The 22,143-nt window shown below is 39.6% G+C and overlaps 3 protein-coding genes and 1 long non-coding RNA gene across 4 annotated transcripts in view; 2 read left to right on the top strand and 2 right to left on the bottom strand.

The window, feature by feature from the left end:
• The first annotated feature begins 946 nt into the window (after positions 1-946).
• Positions 947-6,268, top strand: LOC124063552 (protein ILRUN-like). The gene is made up of 5 exons (XM_046397324.1): positions 947-1,197; positions 2,683-2,837; positions 2,959-3,156; positions 4,395-4,714; positions 5,626-6,268. The coding sequence occupies exons 1-5, from the start codon at positions 1,034-1,036 to the stop codon at positions 5,659-5,661; spliced, it is 873 nt and encodes a 290-aa protein (XP_046253280.1). The 5' UTR covers positions 947-1,033; the 3' UTR covers positions 5,662-6,268.
• On the bottom strand, positions 4,201-8,976 carry LOC124063553. Its single transcript, XR_006844118.1, has 2 exons — positions 8,660-8,976; positions 4,201-4,621 (listed from the first exon to the last, which is right to left on the bottom strand). It is a non-coding gene; the product is annotated as an uncharacterized LOC124063553 (long non-coding RNA).
• A 703-nt stretch (positions 8,977-9,679) lies between these two features.
• LOC124063709 (SAM pointed domain-containing Ets transcription factor-like) lies at positions 9,680-16,201 on the top strand. Its single transcript, XM_046397635.1, has 6 exons — positions 9,680-10,077; positions 12,405-12,828; positions 13,867-14,064; positions 14,235-14,279; positions 14,415-14,552; positions 15,284-16,201. Exons 2-6 carry the CDS (start codon positions 12,423-12,425, stop codon positions 15,460-15,462), a joined length of 966 nt encoding a protein of 321 aa, XP_046253591.1. The 5' UTR covers positions 9,680-10,077; positions 12,405-12,422; the 3' UTR covers positions 15,463-16,201.
• LOC124063708 (protein kinase C and casein kinase substrate in neurons protein 1-like) overlaps positions 16,173-22,143 on the bottom strand; it is a 31,670-nt gene continuing 25,699 nt past the window's right edge. The window contains exons 8-11 of the mRNA XM_046397633.1: positions 21,181-21,301; positions 20,973-21,079; positions 20,190-20,386; positions 16,173-19,159 (exon numbers count right to left, since the gene is read on the bottom strand). Coding sequence (XP_046253589.1) covers positions 19,050-19,159; positions 20,190-20,386; positions 20,973-21,079; positions 21,181-21,301 — 535 coding nt within the window. The 3' untranslated portion in view covers positions 16,173-19,049. The remainder of the gene's footprint in view (positions 19,160-20,189; positions 20,387-20,972; positions 21,080-21,180; positions 21,302-22,143) is intronic.

Here is a 22,143-nt window from a genome sequence, read left to right as displayed (position 1 = left end):
CAGGTGGACTGCAGTCAAATCCTGGGCATCACGACCACATAATTAATTAAAATAAAAACATATCTGTGTACTGGTTACTGCAAAGTGATGGATGTGAGTCACTTGCCTGATTTAATCAGGCAGCCACACGTAATGTTAGCGTTCTGTTAATGAATATAGTCTATGCACAGCTATTTCTATTTCAATATCCAAGCATCCAATGGGGTTTTATTATATTTCTAATAACACTTATGCCTCTGTTGTTAAGACAGTATGACAACCTGAGTTATTTTATGTGAAAAGACCTATCCCGCACCTTATAGCATATATACGTTCTAATATTAATACATGAAATAAATATAAATGGCATGTTTCCATCATATTGTTTTACATTGTTTTTTCATCATTTGAGGCATCCTGATATTCACATCGCAGTGGTAATTGGAAAAGTGCATTAATTTGCATTTTCTTTTGCGTGTGTTTGTGAAAATTAGTACTACGTTTGGATTGAAACCTGTCTACACAGACAAGCTGGTAACAGTCAGTATTACAGAGTAAGAGTACGCCAAAGTTTCTGTTTCTCTGGGTGTGTGATGAAGCTACGAACTTCTGCCCTGGGGTCCCTTAAAAGTCTTATTTGGCCATGTACAATAAATAGAACACACCACAAAAGAACAATGAAATGCTGTTTTTCCCTTGTGGAAATAATATTGCTAAGGAAACAACAACATTTTCCCCACAATATTTGTAAAATAATTATTAAATTTATCAGAAGAGAAATGTTATTTCACGGGACTTGAATTCGTGCACTGTTATAATCATAAATATATTGTCATTACCATAATATACAGCATAACTCTACACCTACTACATACACATACATGTGAAGTACAGCTCAATGTGTTCTTCACCGGGCCGATGGCTCATAGGTGGAGGCACAAAATACAATCATGTGACATGCGCACTCGGCCCTGTTATTGAGTTTGTTATGACAAGCCGAGGCCTCGGACTAAATTAGAAGCAAAGCCCACGACTCAGTCCAGGCGAATCCGCGATGGAGGGCATGGACCTGGACATAGACCTGGACCAGGAGCTCATGCAGAAATTCAGCTGCATGGGTACAACAGATAAAGATATCCTTATATCGGAATTTCAGAGGCTCCTCGGGTTTCAGCTAAACCCCGCCGGTTGCGCCTTCTTTCTGGACATGACAAACTGGTGAGCTCGGTGACTCGTTTGGCCTGTGCTTTATGTGTAGTTTACGATAGATAGTAGATGCAGCTTTCTACCCGGCGGTGTCATTAAATTTCGTTAGGCAAAACGGGAGAGGAAGTATTATCCTTCACTGTGATATAGTGGTAGCGTTTACGTGAGTTATGTAAACGTGAGTGCAGTGACAGCTAACGACGTTGTAGTAACGTAACCAGCGTTAGCTGAGTCACCGTGTCTCCGACTTTTGATTGCCTGTCAGGGGCACAAGCGGAAGGCACTTTAACCTATGTTACATACCAGTTAAAAAAATTTAAATAAATAAACTGAAGTTGGCAGAAAAGTTCGTATCGGTGACACTGGCGTGGTATTTGAGTCAAAACAGTAGTTTTTACGTGATTGTTTCTCATGGTTGTGAAGGCTGCTGACGGGGGTTAAAGCTAAGTTGCAGCTAACTGAGTGGATAATTACAAGTTTGTAAGGACTTTGTCACAGTCTGTTAAACTGTTTATTCTGCCCAGCTATGTGAGGATCGTGTAATAGACTTTTACGTTTTCGGCAGCCAAGATGTCGATAACGCTACGCCTGACTCTCCTTGACAACCACAGTGACGGGGATCGCGACTGTTTATTACGTAACCATCCAACATGACGCCCACAGAGTGCGGCTCAAAGCTCACGCAGCAGTTGTGCAAGCCTGGTAAATCTTTAGCTCGCTGTTCAGGGACAGAATGTATTAATGTGCAGTTTTCACTAAACAAAATGCAGTTTTTCGGGGGTTAAATGCCACTTCCTCCGCCCAGTGACGGTAAGCAGGGGAAAGTCCTTGGGTTAAAATGAAAATGAATGTGTCTGGGACGGGAAGGTCATTCAGAAATGTTCCTATAAATAAAGCTTTCTGCGCATATTCTGCATTAAGCCTGTGCAGAACAGAGCCAGTGTCTGTGGGCAGGGCCGGCTGTAGTAGTATCACGTGATGTCGTGTAAGAGCTCCTCTGCAGCGAGCTTTCTAAAAATAAAAACTGCTGCTTTATGGATGACCAGCATGTCAGGGGAAGCACTCATTAGCCGTCTCTCTGGGACTGTGAATATCTCGGCTGTTTGCCCACTATATGAGCGTTTGATCCACTCACTGCAAAAGCCCACAAAATTATCTCATTAAGAATGTCATATTTTTTGTAAAAAAACAAACAAAACAAAACAAAAAATACACTGTCTGTTGTAGAAAGAAAGATATTGTTTCTCTCCTGGACCCAAATTTGTGCAATTAGTAAGTAGGATTAGTAAATAGAGTTGAGTAATTAATTTATTTAAAGAAAATGATGAAATAATCAGCAGATCAGTGAATAATAACAATAACATATTTAGCTTTACTTCATTCATATCTTTAAAAAACAGACAAAACAAGCAAGGGTTTACGCCACACAAATTAAATGTTACACTTAAATTTATGTCTGTACCGATCACCTGGATTTTTGCCTTCTGTTGGCCACAGGAATTTACAAGCAGCCATCGGGGCCTACTATGACTTCGAGAGTCCTAACATCAGTGCGCCGTGCATGTCGTTTGTGCGGGACGTGACGATTGGTGAGGGCGAATCGGTTCCGCCGGACACACCTTTCACAAAGACCTGGAGGATACAGAATACAGGTAAGTCTGCTGGAATCAGAGGAGTAATAAGACAGGGCGCAGAGCTGATACCAGACCTCGTAAATGAAACGTAGTTACACTCACATGTCGAGTTCAGCATAGTCGTCTGTGTGTCTTCCAGGTGCAGAGTCGTGGCCTCCCGGGGTTTGTCTGAAGTATGTCGGGGGAGATCAGTTTGGTCATGTAAATATGGTGATGGTGCGATCTCTAGACCCTCAGGAGATGACTGATGTTAGTGTGCAGATGCACAGCCCCGTGTCTCCTGGCATGTACCAGGGCCAGTGGAGAATGTGCACAGCTACTGGACTTTACTATGGAGGTGAGGACAGCAAAGTTCACGCTACAAATCGACGTGAACGATTTGTCAATTACTCCATTAATTGATTGACAGAAAAATAATTTTTTAACTTTTCTAAAAGTTCTCTGCACTCTATTGTACTTTGTGTAGCATGTGTTAGTTTATTTATTATATGTTTAGTCTATTTTTCCCACTAACAGCTAGGCCTTGTTTGGTTGTTTGTTTACTTACGTTTGACTAACCTACACTGCTGTAATGGGCTACTGGATGCTTGAATTTCCCTCAGGATCAGTAAAGTATCTATCGATCTATCTATCTATCTGTCTAAAAGTTAATCTTTTTCGGTTGTTTATCCAACAACTATTTCAAACACTTTCTGTTTCCAGCTTCTCAGATGTGACGATTTGCTGCTTTTCTTTGTCTTACAGCCTTGTAAACCAGTGTTTTCTGAGCTTTTGTACATTCCTGCACCCCTTCAGATATTCAGCCTTCAGCTACAAACCCCTCTCCCATATGATTTGTTTTCATGTCTGTCACACTTACTGTAGCCATCTTTTTATATGCTCTGAGATTCCCCTTTTCAGTCAGATAATCGTATGTTTTAAAATGTCTGCGAATATACAGTCAAGTAGTAGGCAGCAGCCGTTACTGAAGATAAAGTGCCAGATAATTTTGTATGGATTTCCTTCAGCAAAAACTCTCGAGAGATTGGATCACCATTCTATTAGCACACGCAAATTAATTTAAGAGTCATTCTTTAAATTGATCTATGTCCTCCTGCAAGTTCAACGGGTATGATGGATCCCAACAGGAAGTCCCTGAAGACTTGCCTACTAAGAAATTAATCAGCGGAGGGACACTCAATTAAAAAATTATAGTTGGGCTTAATATTTCATTTAGGTGTTCATAACGATAATTCCACACTTAACACCATCAGTCAGTGAGCAGCTTTAAGAGGGAAAAGAACTGCAGACCTGGAGAACATAAAGGCTTTGAGGATATTGTGGATGTGTGGTCCAGCTTAATTTTACATGATCTAAATGCTGTTTCAGAGACTAATGGGAGTTTTCAGTCTTGACATCAATTTTATTTCTCATTATACAACACAGGATTGTAGCTCAAAATGATAGTTAATATAATCTTTGACTAGATAATGCTGATTTTTACTTTAAACTCTACACTTTTGGGACACAGGTTGGCGTGTGGAACAGTGTTAGAGGCTGTGTATACCATAACACGCCGTTTGTTTCTTATGACAGACGTCATTTGGGTGATCCTGAGCGTGGAGGTCGGAGGCCTCCTTGGTGTCACACAGCAGCTGTCCTCTTTCCAAGCGGAGTTCAACACTCAGCCTCATCGCATCGTGGAAGGAGACTACAACCCCTTCGCCTCACCAGAGAAGAGCAAGTGCCCCAACAGCAACAGCCTCCACGATGCCAGCGGTCATCGGGTCGCAGAGGAACATTGGCAGGCAAGGCCCAACGAGCTGCAGCAAGATCAGAATGGACTTTCACACAACTCTGTGGATATAGTAGCAAACCGCCTACAAAGCAATCTATCAGTAGTCTCTTATAACCAGGTAAGACATGTCAAAGGGAAAGGGAATTCTCCAGAGTGAATTGTGGTTGGGGGGGGGGGGGTTGTTTTCTTCTGAAATTTCATTTGTCATTAAAATGACAGATGAACTTCAAAACTAGGCAACATCAACTTTAATCTAAAAAGCTGATGTTTATCAGGTAATATTTGCCAGGTTTACAGTGTTGGTTTAGCTTGTTTTAGCTTGCTATCATTTGCTTAATAACACTAAACTCAAAGTACAGCTATGCAGATATTATACTGATATTTCAGTCAGAACCAAAGTGGCAGACCAGCAGACCAGCATCAGCATTTGTAAAGCGGGTGACGCTGCTACTTTGGCTAATATCTAAAATGATACTATAAATGTTAACGGCTTTAACCACAAAAGAAATACATGGAACCACTGAGTTAGACAGTGAAGCTAACTCATTGCTCATTAAAAGATGGTCTAAATCTGTATATGTGTATATGTTCCCACAGTCAGGGTGAGATATAAACTTAAAGCATTTAAATTATTTCTTTATTTATGACATTATACAGCCACCTAGCGCTGCAAATAATCATCATTTTTATTCCAAATGAATCTACAGATTATTTTCTTGAGTAATTGATGAATTGTTTTGTCTATAAACTACTTAAAGCCCACGATGGCATCTTAAAATTGCTTGTTTTGTCTGTCTCACAGTCTACAGGTCAGAGTTTCAACGTCACATAAGAAAGAAAAGCAGCAAATCCTCACATAAACTAAACTTAATCAAGTATAAAAAAAACCCTTTAGATTACATATAATGAAAAGTCTATACAATCAGAGATAAAATGAAACTGTATGTTAAAGTCTTGATTTTTGTCTCGTTTAGCCAGTTTTCTCCATATCTTCTCTTTGTTTATTTCACTCATTTCCCTTCCTCACAGGGTATACAGGAGCCCTCTCCTTTCGGGAACTCTTAAATCATGGGACTTGTCACAGTGCAGCAGCACCAAACCGTACCTCTGGAGACTTTCACACCAATAAACGAGAGGCTTTATCAGTAGCTGGCAGGGAGTGTGGTAATTCAAAAACACTTTATGCAAAGTCCGGCTACACTTTGAGAAACCAGAGGCCAATGTTCCTGACGTGCAGCTCCAACAACATCCCACAGCCCACTGTATGCACGTGTGAATGCTAAGTTAAAAAATGAGTGTTTCGAGTCTCCTGAGTGAAATCTTTTCTTTTTCTTTCCAGTTTTTTTTTTTTTTTTTTTTTGTTAGCTGTCAGAGTGCAAATGAAATGATGACAGGAGAGTGTATTTGTGAAACTGTGTGTATATGTGTGTGCATTGGAGAAAAGCCATTTATTTTGCCAACTGATTCTCCAGTTTCTGCTCTGACTCTCGGTATATTGCTTTGTTTCCCTCTGACTAAATTTAGCAGTATGAGCGTCTCTGAAACAGATCAGTGGACATCATTATTTACTTTCAATCTCTATTTTTTAAATACACATTTTATACGGAAGAGAACAGTGATGTCTCTCAGAATTATATCTGACACTCATTAAAAAGCCAGTTTTTCAACATGGTTTCCGAATTATGGGCAGTCATTTCTCCGCGAGAGGGACTAGGCCGTTGCTCTACACAGAATTATTCTGCGCTTTGCAGATCAGCATTGACAAACAAAACTCTTATTTACTGTAGAGCTCCCGTTATTTGGCCAAGTAAAAACAAATCGCCTTGTACAATGAGCAGATTTCTTTTTATTTTTTCTAAAGCTAGAATTTAGAGGCGACAGTTTTCTTACATCTTCTGTAAATGAAAGCAACAAAAACAATTATGAAACTGAATCTGACGAGCATGAAAGCTCTAAGAGTCCTGCAAGACAGTGAATGTTTCTTCTCACACATGAAGTAGAGTCACTGCTGGCACTTGACAGATACACCTCTATGAAATAGTAAAGAAATATTAGCAGAATATCTATTATTTGTAATAATGCAGTATCTATTTCCAAGCTTTTATTTAGCTTTAAATGCTTGTATTAAAATGAAATCGAGGTGGGCGTTCCAGCCAAACAAATTACATCACAATCAGTTTAATCAGACGATCTGAACTGCCGTTTTTTTTTTCCTCTGTTTTGAAATGCCCTCTAGACTATAGCCAGACCTGAAATATGCTGGTCGTACCATTAAAACGCAATATTGCTTTAATTTTTTTTTTCTGCCATTTTTCTAGCAATAAACTGCACTGTTAACATCCCTCAAGGAAGAGACACATGAAGTAATTCACCCAATCAGCATGGTCGATAAGGTTTAGTGAAGTTTGGAAACAGAATTAAGGAGGGTTTACGATGTACCTGAAAACGCAAGCTGAATACGTCAGATCGCCCACCCAAAATGAAACAAGACGAGATGACAGGATTAAGCCAGTCTACGCCATCAGACGCTGAATTCAAGCCATATGTACAGCAGCAGAGACATATCTTTATGAAAACATAAGATTTTCTTTGTCACCCTGCTTTGAATTTCCACTTTAAAGCTGTCCTGGACTGGCTTTTAATGTGTTGAGTTGAATGTATTTGATGAATGTAGAAGAGGATAATGTTTGTTAAAACATGTTGATTTACCCAAAGATTCAACATTGTATATTTGCATTGAAATATCAGTTTTATCAGTGGAATTACTTTTCCTGTCTCTCTTGTTAAAGTTACTCTTACAGAAAATTCCACTTTCTTAAACAAATTTGATCACGTTTGATCGTTTCCGATGTAAACAACATGACCACAAGAGTATGTTGACTATGAAATGACAGAATCGTGTGAAGAATTGCTGCTGCACATTTACTTGCACTAACTGGCTCGTCTTCACTCCAAGTAATGCAACCTCCACGGCTGTGCGTACTTTCCTCCTCCACAGGTACTGTTAAGTCCTCAGGGGTTTATCAGCTCTGTGATTTTATCTTGCACCCACATCTAGTGAATTGGACCACCTCATCAGGTAAACGCCCTTTTCATTAAGGCACTAACTGTAAGCCCCAGGGTTACTGAGCTTTGGCAACATGACAGTAAGACTACAACATGTCACACAGATCCCTGGCTTCTTTGCTGTCCCACAGAACCTGTCCAAAGTGTCTCTCTGCCGTCAGTTCATGAAATGCAAAGTGTATTTTACATCATCAAGTTTCCACTGGACCAGATCGCAGAATGAATCAGTTGGCATCAGACTCACACAACAGCACATTTATGAGTGAGGAAGCGCAAACAGATGGTAGCGTTTTCCCTGTGTGTCTGATGAATGTTTGTATGATTAAATTATCACTGAAAACTAAAATTTGGAGCTTTTTGTCATGTTTGTGCAGAAGCATTCGTTTACAGTTTCAAATACTCAAAACACCAGCTTTTATATTTTCACCGTGTGTTTTCTTCTTAACACAACATCAGTTATGGTTAAACTTCTCTGTATGTGATGTTTTAGGGAAATGATGCATTTAATGGGAGTTTGGTCAGTCTATTATGAATTTACATGGACTTTTTTTTAGGATAAACAAACATTTAAATTTAATACAAAACATACAACAAAACACTGCTGCATAATGCATTCATTTATGACTCTAATGTGCTGTAGTGTGTGTGTGTGCACAGTTTGTATAAGCTACCTGCTCTTCCTCATTGCTTTTTTCAAAACATCCAAGCCAAGTTTCTATATTTGCCAGCTGCCCACCAGATAAAAATACTTGGACTTCTAAATTACAAGCAACAAGGCTAACAGGGTCAAAATTGTTTGGGGTGCTTCGCTTTTCTGCTGTCAGTGAGTACTCAAAATACTTTCCAAATGATAAAACTGAGGAAAACAAAGGTGAAGAAAACACCAGTGTAGTTCAGCCTTCAGCCTGATGTTTCTGACGTTTTTCTCTGTTTTGCACTTCAAGGAGGTGTCAGATTACATGTTAGCCTGCAGGTTTACTGGTCCGAGGAGTCTTACCTTATAATTGGCCCGACTGCGTTTGTCAACGGTTCTGTCCAGCAGCAGTCTGCAGAAACAAGCTGCCCGAGGGAGCGACACTCACTTGACATTTGCTCCGGTCGACTGCAGCACGTCTCACAGAGAGGCACAAGAGAAATGTTAAACGTAGCACAGTAAACACAAGCTTGGCTGCTGAGGGACCCCCTGTAAAGTCGATGTAGCTCTAAGCTGTGTTTCTACAATCTTTTAAAGATGATTTATGTGGGTGGATACTCAGGCAGCAGCTCTTCAGAATATTTCAACACAACCTCCCAAGCATTACTGTTAAGCAAACATTTACACACTTGCTTTTTCCCCTCTCTCTGACTCTTGTACTCGCCCCGTGTACCAGTTATTCAACTTTTCCAATAATAGTTTTGTGCCTTTTAAAACAACTCTAACCATTATTGTCCTGTGGTTGATTGAGCGATAATTTGATGACTTATGACTTGAGTTCTGGATCCCCTGTATGCTTACACAACCAGCCTTTCTGGTGTCATAAGGAACTACATACTGTACAGAGATTAAGTAATTAATCTATATTATCTGTCTTTTAGTTAATCCTGTATCAGTCTCCATCTAATCTTCTCTATAAATGTGGTCGCCAAAAGGCCCAGTGCTGGCTGAGTAGTAAAGATGTTTGCGACCATTTCTTCACTTTGATGTTTCTCTGGCTTGACTGATGTGGTTCAGTACTATATGCAAACAGTGTGCTAATCCTCTGAAAGCAGAGCGACTTGACACTGAGAAAAAGTCAAATGCAAAATCTTCCTCGATAAAGTCTGTTTGAACTTTCTCTGGTCCGTCATTTTGGGCCTCAGCTGTTAGATTTACTCCAAAATAGACACAAATACCTGTACCTTCCTATACCTTTCACATGGAATAATGGGTCAGACTAGATCAGATAAAATTAGATTTCTCGAATCCTCTGGCCTCTTTAGTATTGTGGCTTATGTACACAAAGTTTGGATATTACTCTTAAGACTGTCATTCTTGCAATGGAAAGGAAGGGGGAAAAAAACTCAAAAGGTGCCCTGATAGCTTCTCCCCAGGCTGTTAAGACTCAGTAAAATGTGTTTACTTAAGGAACTCTCCATCTGAATAATGCCTCGAGTCATTATTATGCACGTAGAGAAACCTCCCTCAATGGGACACACCCTTTCTTTCAGAACTGTCACGAAGGCACTGTGTCCCTAACAAGTCAAACTGTTGCTGCTTAGACCAGGCTGGAGTGGACAGACGTGATCCAGCCCTGAGTGCTGGACAGCAGACAAAACCTACAAAGAGCACATCCACGCGTGAGGGTGAACGACTTACCATCTCCACAGGACCCTGGCATCAGTCCACACCAGGCACTGGAAATCCTACTGAATCCACTCTTGTGAAACACTGACAAGGTAAGACTGTGACGCTCAAAATACTTCTACTACAAGTAGGCTTACCAGCACATGATACTGCCTGCTTCTGACACTGCTTCTGTTACCAGTAAAGTAAGAAGTAACTGATTACTTTACTTGAGTAAAAGTAGGAATACTCTGGGGAACAGCAAGGTGCTTTTTCCTCTTGTGGGTTCAAAATGTGGAACTTCATACCTTGAAGTGGATCCGGACTGGGATCATTTTAGAAACAATATTTAAAGTGAGTACAGTCATGCAGTCCACAGTGGATCCTTTGAGTTTTATGGTAATTTTACTGTATCGCTCTGTGTGAATAGTTTGTCCCTTGTGCTGTTTTGTATGTGTTTTAGTTTAATGATCCTGGTCTTGGGTCATACTGCCATGACGTACTGAGATTAAACATTTTTGTAACATAAAATGAAAGTACAATGCAGGATAATTTTTTTTTGTACCTTTATAGTCCATCTATTACTGCCGTTGCTTTTAGTTAGAGCTGTCTCATGGATGTTAGTGACTGTAATGCATATATTTATGCTCTCTCTACTTCCTCTACAGTTTTAGTTTTCTTTAAAATAATGTCTGGCCAACTTTATTTAAAGTGATGCATTTCACAGTGGGATGCAGACAAGAGCCAGTTGTGACTATTGACTACAAAATAGATTTTTACTCTAATCGTTTGCCTTCATTTTTTGCCCAGCTATTTTCTGACAATGTACGTATGAAAAAGAAAGGGCAGAGATGAAAAACTACAGCTTTAAGTATCTACTAAAGGGCTCTCATATCAGTTTGGCTTCAAATAATAGCTGCCTTCATTTAGGCAGCACAGAAAGAACACACACAAAAAAAGAGCGAAAGGATCATCCAGAAGAGCAAGTTTTTACTGCTAAACATTTAAACTGCTGATGCCCTGAGGCAAGGAGGTAATGGTGGAGACAAGACCATGTGTGTTCTGACATCGAGGCCGTGCACTTTGTTCACACGTTAGTCATGGAAGTATTTTTCTTTTCCAATTGCTCCTCCTGTTTTGACAGTTATTAAATTCATGGTGAGCCCGTATTGGTATCATTTCTACATTAAATAAAATTAATCAGACCTCTAAAGATGATATGGTAAATAAATTGTTTGCGACAGGCCCTAAATCACAAATATTGATATATTCTTTGCCTCCATTTTCTGCTGCAAATGTGCTCAAATCATTTTATCAGTTGTCATTTATTTATAGCTCAGTTTCGTCACAGCAGTCCAGCTTTTGAGAGCTGCCTTGTTTCTTATCACGCCACCTCGCATCATGTGCCATTGTTTTGGGAAAAGTTTTGGACTAAAGTGTGGCCTTGCACAATACTTCATGCTTAATGTTTACCAAATGGTCGTCCGTGAGTAAAAGTCAGTTTAATGCATTCAGAGTCCAATACGATGCAGAACTTTTCCTTCATATCTGTTTAATTTAAGGCTGTGGATATGTTTGGTCATGTATTGTGAAGTGTTTCATTATAAGCATTTTTATTCACTCTTAATTGAAACAGGTGCATTTTATAAATTTTTTGCCAAATGAAACACTGGCACCACTCCCAGGAAGTTGAGTTGTTCTCTTACTCATACCGTGATGAATACACTCCAACTACTTATCATGTATCCACTTACATGCGTCCCACCCTTCATTCTGAATTCTATCAAACTTTCTTTTGCAGTTAACTTTGGCTGACCTGCTGCACTTGATGTTTAAAAGGCACTGAACGTTACATAGCCAAACAACTCCTTTACCATGATCCCATGCATTTTGGAATCATGGTAAACGCATACAATTTGACTTGCACTTGGAGTTTCAAACAAAGCTTTGATCTTCATTTCTTTATTTGTATTTACTATCTAGAAGGTGGAGTTGATTGCTCTCTGATATTGTTGAATGATGTTGAAAATAATGGAAGATAAGGACAGAATGTCACACAGGCTGAACCTGCTTGATCTGAATTTTTCCAGAAACCTGCAGATTCACAAGAGAACCTAAAACAGAAAGTTCAGTTACTTTAAAACACACTGACAAGACAAACAATGGCTTCATTGAATTTAACTCACAAAGGCTCCAGTTAGCAGAGTTGAAATGACAGATTACTTATTTCAAAGTAAGTCCCAGCAAAGTAAATACCACAAATGTCAAGTTTACTTTTGGACTGCTACTGTTTAAATATTGGGCATTTGGGTATGGTTTCATCAAAGCGTCAGCACAACACAAGGCAACATCACTGTTGAAAATGTCACGCGGGGCGTTAATCTGTCATGACAGCAAAGACACCTTTTTATGTGTGTTCTTCTTCATTTTCTTCTTCCAGCATTAAACGAACCTGAGCATGGGGAGTCCCGGCTGTACCGCACACTCTCCTCTCTACATCAGTCACTCCCACCACACTGACAACAGGATGGCCTGGCTGGACGAGGCTGAAGACATCAAACCGCCTCGCAGCTTGCTGGGGCTGCCTGAGCTCAGCTGGCAGGGGGTCTGCCTCCCCTGCTGCAACAGATTACCTATAGAGGAGAACCCCTGGGTGCTGAAGGTCACAGAGGCCCCCACTGCTGCCGCTCCTCCCTCCAAGCCTCTGGAGCAGAGTCTTGCCAAGCCCAGCCAAGCCCAGGACCCCCAATCTGGGATGGAGGCTCAGGCGGAGGAGCGTTGTTTGGAGCAGGTCCAGTCCATGGTGGTGGGAGAAGTGCTGAAGGATGTCGACACGGCTTGCAAACTGCTCAACATTGCATCAGGTGGGACAGAATACAACTGGTTAATGTTAGTTATAATCACACAGAGACACATCAGTGTTGGCAGAGGTTGCAGTCTAATAAAATAAACCTGCAGAAACCATCATTTGTTTGTTTGCTCTCACATCTCATCACATCATACCTGCCCTGCCCACCTTGTGCAAATGCTTCTGTTGACAGATCATCTTCTCTTCTTATGAACTGAATCTTTATTTAGAGTCTTAAAATCACACACTGTTTTGCCTGACTGTTTGCTTTTATATCAGCTTACGGAAACTCATGATACATGTTGCATTAGTATCATTTTTTAAAAGACTTAAGAGTGTTAACTCACAGTAGGAGCGTAAGTATTGTTATATTAGAACTTACAAGATCGGGTTTCTTTTTGTAAAACATCAAAATTTAAGAGTTTTTATCCATTTTTATCCAAGCTACAGAAATGCTGGATCCCATTTCTCATAGTACAACCAATAGCATCTCTTTGTTAAACTCAAGGTTTCCAAGCCTAAAATTAGATTGTGTAAGAAAAATCAACATATCCACGGAGGAGGAATTTTTCAAACTGCGCCCACTGGTTGAGTAGTGCTCCAAGTGATGAGTAAAATCAATCATTTGGTCCTTTAAATAAACCCTAAACTGATTTGAATCTTTTAGTCTTTGTTTGTATGTTCTTATTTGGTTAATAGATCTTCACATTTCACAAAGTCACTTTTTCTTTCATCACATCAACCTTTTTAAGATCAGCGTCAACTTCCTCCTTTTTTTCTCTAGCATCGTTACTGACTGTAGTAGTCATTTTAAGATAATTCCTTGCTGTTCTGAAAAGTTATTCATTATCACATGCGTACTCTGACAATGTAATGGACAGATGTGCATTATCAACAGTTACTATCAGAAATATCATGTTAAGTGTAAAATAACAGCTTCATCAAGATTTGTTGAGTGTTGTCATCATTTAAAATCCGGATGCTGACATATTTTCACCTGTGGGTAGCTGTGTAAGGCAAAACGCCGTGTCCCTCTCTTGTTCTTCCTCTTCAGACCCCTTGGATTGGAGCTGTGTGCACGTTCAGAAGTGGCTACTCTGGACCGAGCACCTGTACAGGCTGCCACAGGTCAGCACAATGTTTCAGGAGCTGACCGGCAGGGACCTGTGCTCCATGACAGAGGCAGACTTCAGGCAACGCTCCACGCAGTTTGGAGACATGCTGTATGCTCATCTGGACATATGGAGATCTGGTAAGAACAACAAGAAAACTAGGAAATTAACCAACATCAACCCTGCTGCTGTCAAATTAAGAAAGGAAGCAAATACCTTGTGCGAAAATGTAAGACCTGGCTTTAAGTATTCTGTGTGGTGTAAACTGCTATGTTATTGGGTTTTTCTTTCCTTTTGTCTGTTTCTTCAGCTGCAGCAATGAAGGAGCGCTGCCCGCCAGAAGACAGCAAATCTGGTAAGCTTTTAACTGATTTCTATACAATTAAAGCTCTGAGTATAGCTGCATGTGTTTTTACTGATTCACTGACTAAATTACTGTGGGAAAGGGAGGTGAAGTGAAAATTAAGTCCAGTTTCTGAAAACCTCTCAGCAGCTGATGATGATTTGTGGTCAGATGTGGTGTGTAACTACCCCAGTCAGCCCATCCACCTGTGGCAGTTCCTCCGAGAGCTGCTCCTCAAGCCTCATAACTACAGCCGCTGCATCCGCTGGCTTAACAAAGAAAAAGGTGAGGTTATAGAGAGTCAATGAAAGCTTCGTAAGTGCCTGTGACTTGGTGAATAGGTGATTACAGTGACTTTTATGTGCTGCAGGTTTTTCATGTAACAGGTCTTTCTCACTGAAAACATTTTGATGTCCATGGGAGGAAAAGGACAGGCGTTAACTAATAAAAATGAATAATAGCTAAATAGAATTCAGCTATTCAGGCGTCGTTCTGGCACAATCTTTGCTGAGTATTGTGAATAAAGATTTTAGGACATTTGAAACATCCAATGCTACTGGAACATCACAAGTGGTCAGAGAACTGTTAGCAGCCAGCTGAAGTATAATCCAGTCTAACTTTACAATAAGTGTCTTTTCAAGTTGAATTTCATTTTGTACAGTTTAAAATAACTACTTTTCATATAAAACTTTAACACCCTATATTAAGTCCTTTTATTTAATATTTAGACCCAGCATAGAAACATTTAGACCCAGTGTCTAAATATTCCTGTTTGTTTTTATAACACACTATAATGTGGTTGTGTGTTGTTATGACGACATTTGTAGGGGTTTAGTAACGTACAGTTTTTTTGTCAGCAATTAAAACATACATGCTAACATGCTAAACAAAAATGTCATCATGGTAAACATTGTGTTTGCATGTATCAGCATGTTAGCATTTTTAGCATTAGGCTGTCAATTCTCTTGTTTACACCAGAACTCAAACTGATTACTTTTTCTTTCTTCTATCCAAAGGTATTTTCAAAATCGAAGACTCAGCTCACGTAGCCAGGCTATGGGGCATCAGGAAGAACCGCCCGGCTATGAACTATGACAAACTGAGTCGCTCTATACGCCAGTACTACAAGAAAGGTATCATTCGAAAGCCTGATGTGTCGCGCAGACTGGTCTACCAGTTCGTCAACCCTGTATGATTAAAGAGGACCGGCTGATCCAACAAGCTCAGGAGGCACCAAAGATATGCTGGACATACCGTACAGTAGAAGTAACATGAACTCTAAAGCTTGTTTGTTCATTCATTGTATTTGATTTAATTTCAATTGTAAAGACTGCCTACTGAACTATGCACTCCTGCCTATCATATCCTTATACCTTGTTATTCTTAAAACTGGATTTTATTTAATGTGTTTGTTGTCATTAGAGCTCTTATCTTTTATTTTTATTTTATTTTATTTTTTTTTGCTGTGATGTGTGGTTTCCCAAAAAGTTAGCTACACATTCCATCTTCTATGGAGTCTTTTAAAATAAATAAATAAGCAATATGCTTATTTATGTTCTTGCCAAGAGTTAGATGAGAAGACTGATACCACTCTCATATCTGTATGATAAATATATAGTTGGAGTCAACAGCTGGCTAGCTTAGCTTAGCATAAAGACTGGAAACAACCCGTCTGTTCTGTCCAAAGATTTTTGCCTATGTCCAGGTCTAAACTTCACTTGTCTTTGCGCTAAGCTAAGCTAACTGGCTGCTGGCTACAGCTACATATTTAGACGTGTGAAAGCTGTCAGTCTTTTCATCTAACCTTTGGCATGATAACAAATAAGCATTATTTCCCAAAATGTTAAACTATTCCTTTAATCTCTCCTATAAATTCTCTTTTTCTCTCCCTCTTTCTTTTTAAACAACTAAACTTCCTGTTATTTCCATTCATGTGTCAAGAATATTTGGAGGTTGCAGCGCAATACCTAAGTAAGCAAATGTTTTATTAAACCTGCATTGATGGATAGTCCATTTTATTTTTACAATTTTATCTGTTGGTTTATGTTCAGGATCTACATTAAAGCAATAAATTACCAAATGTTGTCTCCCGTTAATGTAGAAACATGGAATAGTATAATAAATGACTCAAAATCACTTGTAGAGGCCATGCAAAAAAGACACGGACGCTAATTCTTTTTTTTTTTTTTCAACAAATTTGTTTTCCTTTCAAACCAATATCGCAATATTGACACCATCACAACAAATTTGAGTCGGGTTTTTCATCACTATCGTCATTATTAATCTGTGATCATAATCATCTTTATGCATATTTAAATGAACTTCTTGTTACATCAAGATGAACAGGCACTACACCAGTTAGGAGATAAAAGTACATCACTAACTATGAACATACATCTTCTAGACCGCTAGTATAGGGTTTCCACAACATGAGCTGCTGTCCCCTGTGTGCATAAGGAAGAAATCATCAACATAAAAAAGCATTTACATGTACACCTTTTCACTGCCTCAACGTGGTTAGGTCTCATTTTCAACTCAACACAGTTGTACAGTTACAATAGAATATAATCTTTAAATTACATCATCATATACAAATCTGAGAGCGTGGGATAACGTCACGCTTTATGATACACTGACAATTCCATTGCAATGAAATTCATACGATATGGTACCTATTAATTATATGGTTTCCATTGCTGTTATTTTAATGAAACACATTTACATGTATAACACTACATTTTGTCTTAATAGTCAATCACTTGCATTTTTTTTTTTAAACATTTTTTTCTGTTACATTTACACAACTCATACACACTGGATGATGATGATGTTTTCCCCCGAAGTATTAACCTGGTAATGTGGATTATGTGTTTGAACTCTTGTGTATTGCGTGTATTGTGTATTAAATGCATCTGTGTTTGTTTGTATGTACGTGTGTGTGTGTGTGTGTGTGTGTGTGTGCGTGTGCATTAAGAATGTAGGACAGTTTGATGATAGGAGTCCTTTTTGCTATGCTGGACAGCTTACTCTAAGACACAACTTGTGAGCTGGTAATGTGTTTCTCCTCATGTGAGACCCAAACCTGTCAAATCCTGTTCCAGACACAGAGCTAAACACATCTGACTGCTGTTGGTCCAGTGACACTTCAAAACTTCAGGACAGCTAATAAAACATCTCTCCCATCTAATCAGAGATTTGGGTGCAACTCGTAGCGAGATAACTCGCGGATCAACATCTGATAAATTCCTGCCACAAATTCAGTTTCTATGGTGCAAGTTTTAAAAATAACAACGTAAAGCAGTCAGGGTCATCTTACACCCTGTGCAGTACGTGTGACAAATGTATTCCCTGTGTCACTGTGAGTGTTCTGCAGACAAATGAAGCTTGGGTGGACTGGGAGGCAGCTACAAGTTGATCTTCACTGAAGCTGTTTCACATGTGATATGTGAAGTTATTGCATGGAGAGAAAAATACAGAGTTGATGGTAGTGGGTCATTCTTTGGCTCAGCAGGTAAACGGGCCACACAACTAATGCTTTTTGCTAGCTAGGGCTTTAAACGACAGCGGAGAATCATGTTTAGACAACATGCGTTCCTTCAAGCCCAAACACTAGTACATTCAAGTCCTGTTGGAGAGGCTTTTATCTTCAGACAACCACCTGTAGCACAGTTACGCATTGACATGCCTTCATTGGCCCTTCGCTCTGGAAGAAAAATACCTGGCAAAGGCATCACTTAAAACCCTCCTCTTATACTGCAGTGGCGACATCAAGAAGACTACTTGATCCAACTTTGCTCTGAGAGGAAGTATTACTCGTATTTCTTGTTAGCAGTAGTAGATGAGACCTGAATTACTGAACCAAGAACGAAAGCTTCTGCAGAAAGTGCATCCTTTCCACAGATTACATGATACTGTTGAAGGACTTGTGAAGCTAACAAAAAAAACAAAAACATATGCTAAACAAACAAACAAAAAATCGGTTCATGAACAAGCTTCCGTTCATGAAAACAGAAGCATGTGATGCTAGAAAGTGAGCTCTGCATTTGTAGTTGGAGTGTTGCATCAAGTTGTAGCCTAAACGAGGCTGCAGGATTCAGGGAATGCAAGTTGTTGCATAGCACATGCTGCTATGCAAGTTCAGAAACAGTTAAAAACACATATCACTGCACACACTGGAAAGAGGTTGGACCAAATCACAAAGAAAAACAAAAAAGAAAAGAAAAAAACAAAAAGAAAAAAGAGGATACTGTCCGTGATACTTTAAACACTACACAGCATTCCTGATGTAAGGATGACGACTGACCACGCACAGCATTAGAAATGCTACACAAAAATGGTATCACACTGTATATACACAATGCAGGTTAAAGAAGCTTGTCTTTGTCGAATGGGCGTAACTGATTATACTATCTTCCCATTTTCACAAAAGAACAAACTGCAGTATACTGCAAGTTTAGAGAAGCTGCATTATACTTTAAATACAGCTACACAGAGAAGCAATGTGTTCCTGCACTGTTTTGATGTTATAGTTGAGTGTGTATATACTGGAGTAACTGCTGCTCCTGTTTTTAAATGTGTAAGTCCACCCACCCCAAATGCTGGATAAAATATATTATACTGATATATTGTCTTTTAGGTTACTAAGTTTTTATTTAGGCAAGACTGCTTGGCGCATCTGTTGGGCAAGGGATGTGTTGCTCTTAAGTCTCTGGCTATGTGCGGTGCAATTGGAGGGGACAGTTCAAGCTGCCTCCAATGGCGTGTCCTTGTCCAGTAACATGACTAGATCGGCTCTACATAATTGGCTGGGTAAAGTCCCTCTCGGCCGTTGTCCAAACGACCTCTACACCAGCCTTGCTCGTCTTCATCTTCAGTCTTGGTCAGTTCATCACCTGTGGAGGAGAGACCACCGTTCAACACGCAGTCCTGTTTCAAATAGTGAATGTAGATCTGAAATCAAAGATACACTATGTAGACAAAAGTATTGTGACACCTCTTTATTATTGAATTCAGGTGTGGTATGGGGCTGCTTTTCAGGGGTCATTAAAGTCCCTGTTGATGCAATGGTCAGGTGTCCCAATAAAGTTGTTCGTTGGAGAAGGTGGATATGACCTTTGTACCTAAACAGTAAATACCAATATACTAGTAGCACTTTGGAAGAATGATTTATGAGTGGGTCCTTGTTTTGTTTGTTCACATGAATGCACAAGAAGATGCATAAAATGATAAAACTCCCATCCTTGGCTTCACTCTATTCCACTCATCTACAGGTAAAATGGTAAATTGAAAAAGAAACGCAGCCATGTGCCGACAAAATGTGAGAAGGAAGAAGACTGAATTCAATTAAACACGTACGTATGATTTCCGTGCAAATGTTTTCTAAGGAAAAAAGACATTCAGCATCTGGTGAGTAGCACTGGATGTAAATAGAAACTTTGTTTGTTTTCAAGAAAACTCCTATGACACCTCTTTTTAAGAGTGGACACACAAACTCTAATAGGATTTAAATACAGGTGTCACCGACAGATGACCTTTAAAAATAGGATCTGAATGTGGAGTGGGAGACTCAAGATGAAGATGCACAGCTGTGGCTTCTCTAATGGTCATTTTTCTGTGTAAAGCTTGTCTTTAAATTGTTAGTCATGTCACGGTGTGGGGCTCTGAAGCACTTTTTCCCACCATTTCCCAAACAGCTCGTGTTAATTGATGGCAAGTGCCTGTAATTTGTTTCCCATGAGGCTTATTATTGACTAATCACTGCTATCTTCCATACAGGAAGGGCACTTTAAAAAAGAAATCAGGACAGTGTTGGTGATTTTTGACCGCCTGTGTGATGTGTGATGATGTCCCAGGCCCTTTTTAGACATTAAATGATGATAGACAAAATCATACATCCTGTGTGGTATGATCACTAATAATTACCTGCTTTGAAGGAGAGCTCATCCTGTTCCTGGCCCTCATAGTCATAGAGAGCACGGACACGGACCCCTTTCCCAGCGCTGGAATCATCTTCAAATGAATTTCCATTGCCACCGTTTTCATTGCCCGAGTACGTAGTGGGCTGCTCATCATCGGACCACTCAGTCGAGTAAGCTTGGTTTTTATCATAGCTGCTCACACTGGAGGACAGAGAAAACGCAGGGTGAGATTTGATGTTGAAATGAACCCAGAAACATAATAATAAAAGAAAAAGTGTCTAATTCTCCCCACAACCCACAAAGAGAAAACCGTGGATGAATTGATCGTGCTGTGCTAACAAGTGTTGTCTGTACGGCTCATTCGTCTGTGTCATAGATCTAAACGAATGCATCAATAAGAATGCACTGAATGCAAAATTTATTGAATTTATTGAACTGACCCCACATACACTGTAAGTACTAACATCTGCAGCTGAAAACATCCCCCCAACAAAATGCACTTTGTACATGTACAGTGTCTTCACAAAACAGTAGAAGTGTACAAGTGACCTGGGAGTGGGAGCCACAGAAAGGACTGGGAAGTGAAAACGTAGTTAAGAGAAAGACTACCACATCGTTTTGGTCTTTGGAAGAGATTTGTTAACAAAAACATGAGTAAAAATACCACAAGTCCTGTTTTTTTATCATTAGAACTTGACATGAAGAAATATTTGTCCTTTTAAATGACAACATTTGTGTGCTTCAGAGTAACTCATTTGATTGTGAACAACAGTTTCCTTGAACTTACCTGCTACGATCACCAGGTGGAGCCACATGGTCAGTGCTTGGAGTGGGTGGGGCTCCGTCTGGTTTCTTTTTCTTTGGAGGAGCGCTGGCCTGGTCTGGGTTGTATTCCTGGAAATGAGGGGAAAAGAAACACATGAAAGCAGAATCCAGAAATAGTAAATGAAGAGGAGAGGTCTCTAATGTTCTTGTATGACACTTTAATGTTGTACCTCAAATGCAGGCCAGTTCATATGCATCCCAGGACCGTGGTTGTTGCTGAACCACTTCAGGTCCTCTTGTGTGTTTGCAGCAAGGATCGTGCGCTCCAGTTCTCTGTATATTGTGGCATAGCTGAGGAGAGAGGAAATGGAACAAATAGTGACAATGAAAGTGCCAGACGAGACCTGGAAGTGTTGCCAATTTGGCAACAGAACCCACACTGTAGTTCAAAATCTGGGCTGAGAGAGATCCAACACTGGGTCATGACAAAACTCGAGTGTCTCCCTGAGTTTTTCTACTGAAGCTGAAGCCCACAACAGCAGAAGTATTTGGCCAGAATAAGCCTCATAATCTTTTACAAGGATATAATTGCTTGTGTTGCTACAGTTTTTACAAATCTCTGCAATGTGTAACAGACAAAAAACAGCAGTTTTATTACCTAACATTCAAATATGCTGCAAATATGCAATCAGCAAATATTTTTTCTACATTCAGTCTCAAACGTCATCTAGCACAATGAGCACAACACCATCTAAATTTGAATATTAACTAAATGTTTATGATAATCATACTGAAACCAGAAAATAAGCACATACTGTAATGACATAGTCTACATTCTGCAGTTTTCAGTGCAAATTTATATATGAGTTACTGTAATTGTAGGAAATAATATTCATTCACAGACTCTAATATACTGACTTTGTCTTCTTGTAAGAGAAATCGGGTGATAAATTCTGAGAAACCTCACTGCCGCAAGATAAAAAGAAAAAAAAAAATGTGCAGGCTCATTTAAATCCATTTTATGAGCTGGAAAAGTACAAGTTTATACCAAAAAAATTATTTGATGGTTGGGGAGGAAAAGGGCAATGGAGTCAGATTTTGGTCCCTTCCAATGCTGACTCCACGGTTACAGCCTTGCCACATCCAGTTATTACACTTGGATCAAGTCACTATAGACACCCACAAAAGGAGTT

Source organism: Scatophagus argus, chromosome 8, assembly GCF_020382885.2.
Source record: "Scatophagus argus isolate fScaArg1 chromosome 8, fScaArg1.pri, whole genome shotgun sequence".
Taxonomy (NCBI): domain Eukaryota; kingdom Metazoa; phylum Chordata; class Actinopteri; family Scatophagidae; genus Scatophagus; species Scatophagus argus.
This window is presented reverse-complemented; position numbering and strand designations above follow the sequence as displayed.

Excerpts from the sequence above, each read along its gene's own strand:
- LOC124063552 (XM_046397324.1), top strand. The coding sequence starts at position 1,034 with ATGGAGGGCATGGACCTGGACATAGACCTGGACCAGGAGCTCATGCAG. Across the intron at positions 1,198-2,682 it reads TTTCTGGACATGACAAACTG|GAATTTACAAGCAGCCATCG; the intron begins GTGAGCTCGGTG and ends TGTTGGCCACAG. Across the intron at positions 4,715-5,625 it reads CAGTAGTCTCTTATAACCAG|GGTATACAGGAGCCCTCTCC; the intron begins GTAAGACATGTC and ends CCTTCCTCACAG.
- LOC124063709 (XM_046397635.1), top strand. The coding sequence starts at position 12,423 with ATGGGGAGTCCCGGCTGTACCGCACACTCTCCTCTCTACATCAGTCAC. Across the intron at positions 12,829-13,866 it reads ACTGCTCAACATTGCATCAG|ACCCCTTGGATTGGAGCTGT; the intron begins GTGGGACAGAAT and ends CTTCCTCTTCAG. Across the intron at positions 14,280-14,414 it reads GCCAGAAGACAGCAAATCTG|CAGCTGATGATGATTTGTGG; the intron begins GTAAGCTTTTAA and ends AAAACCTCTCAG.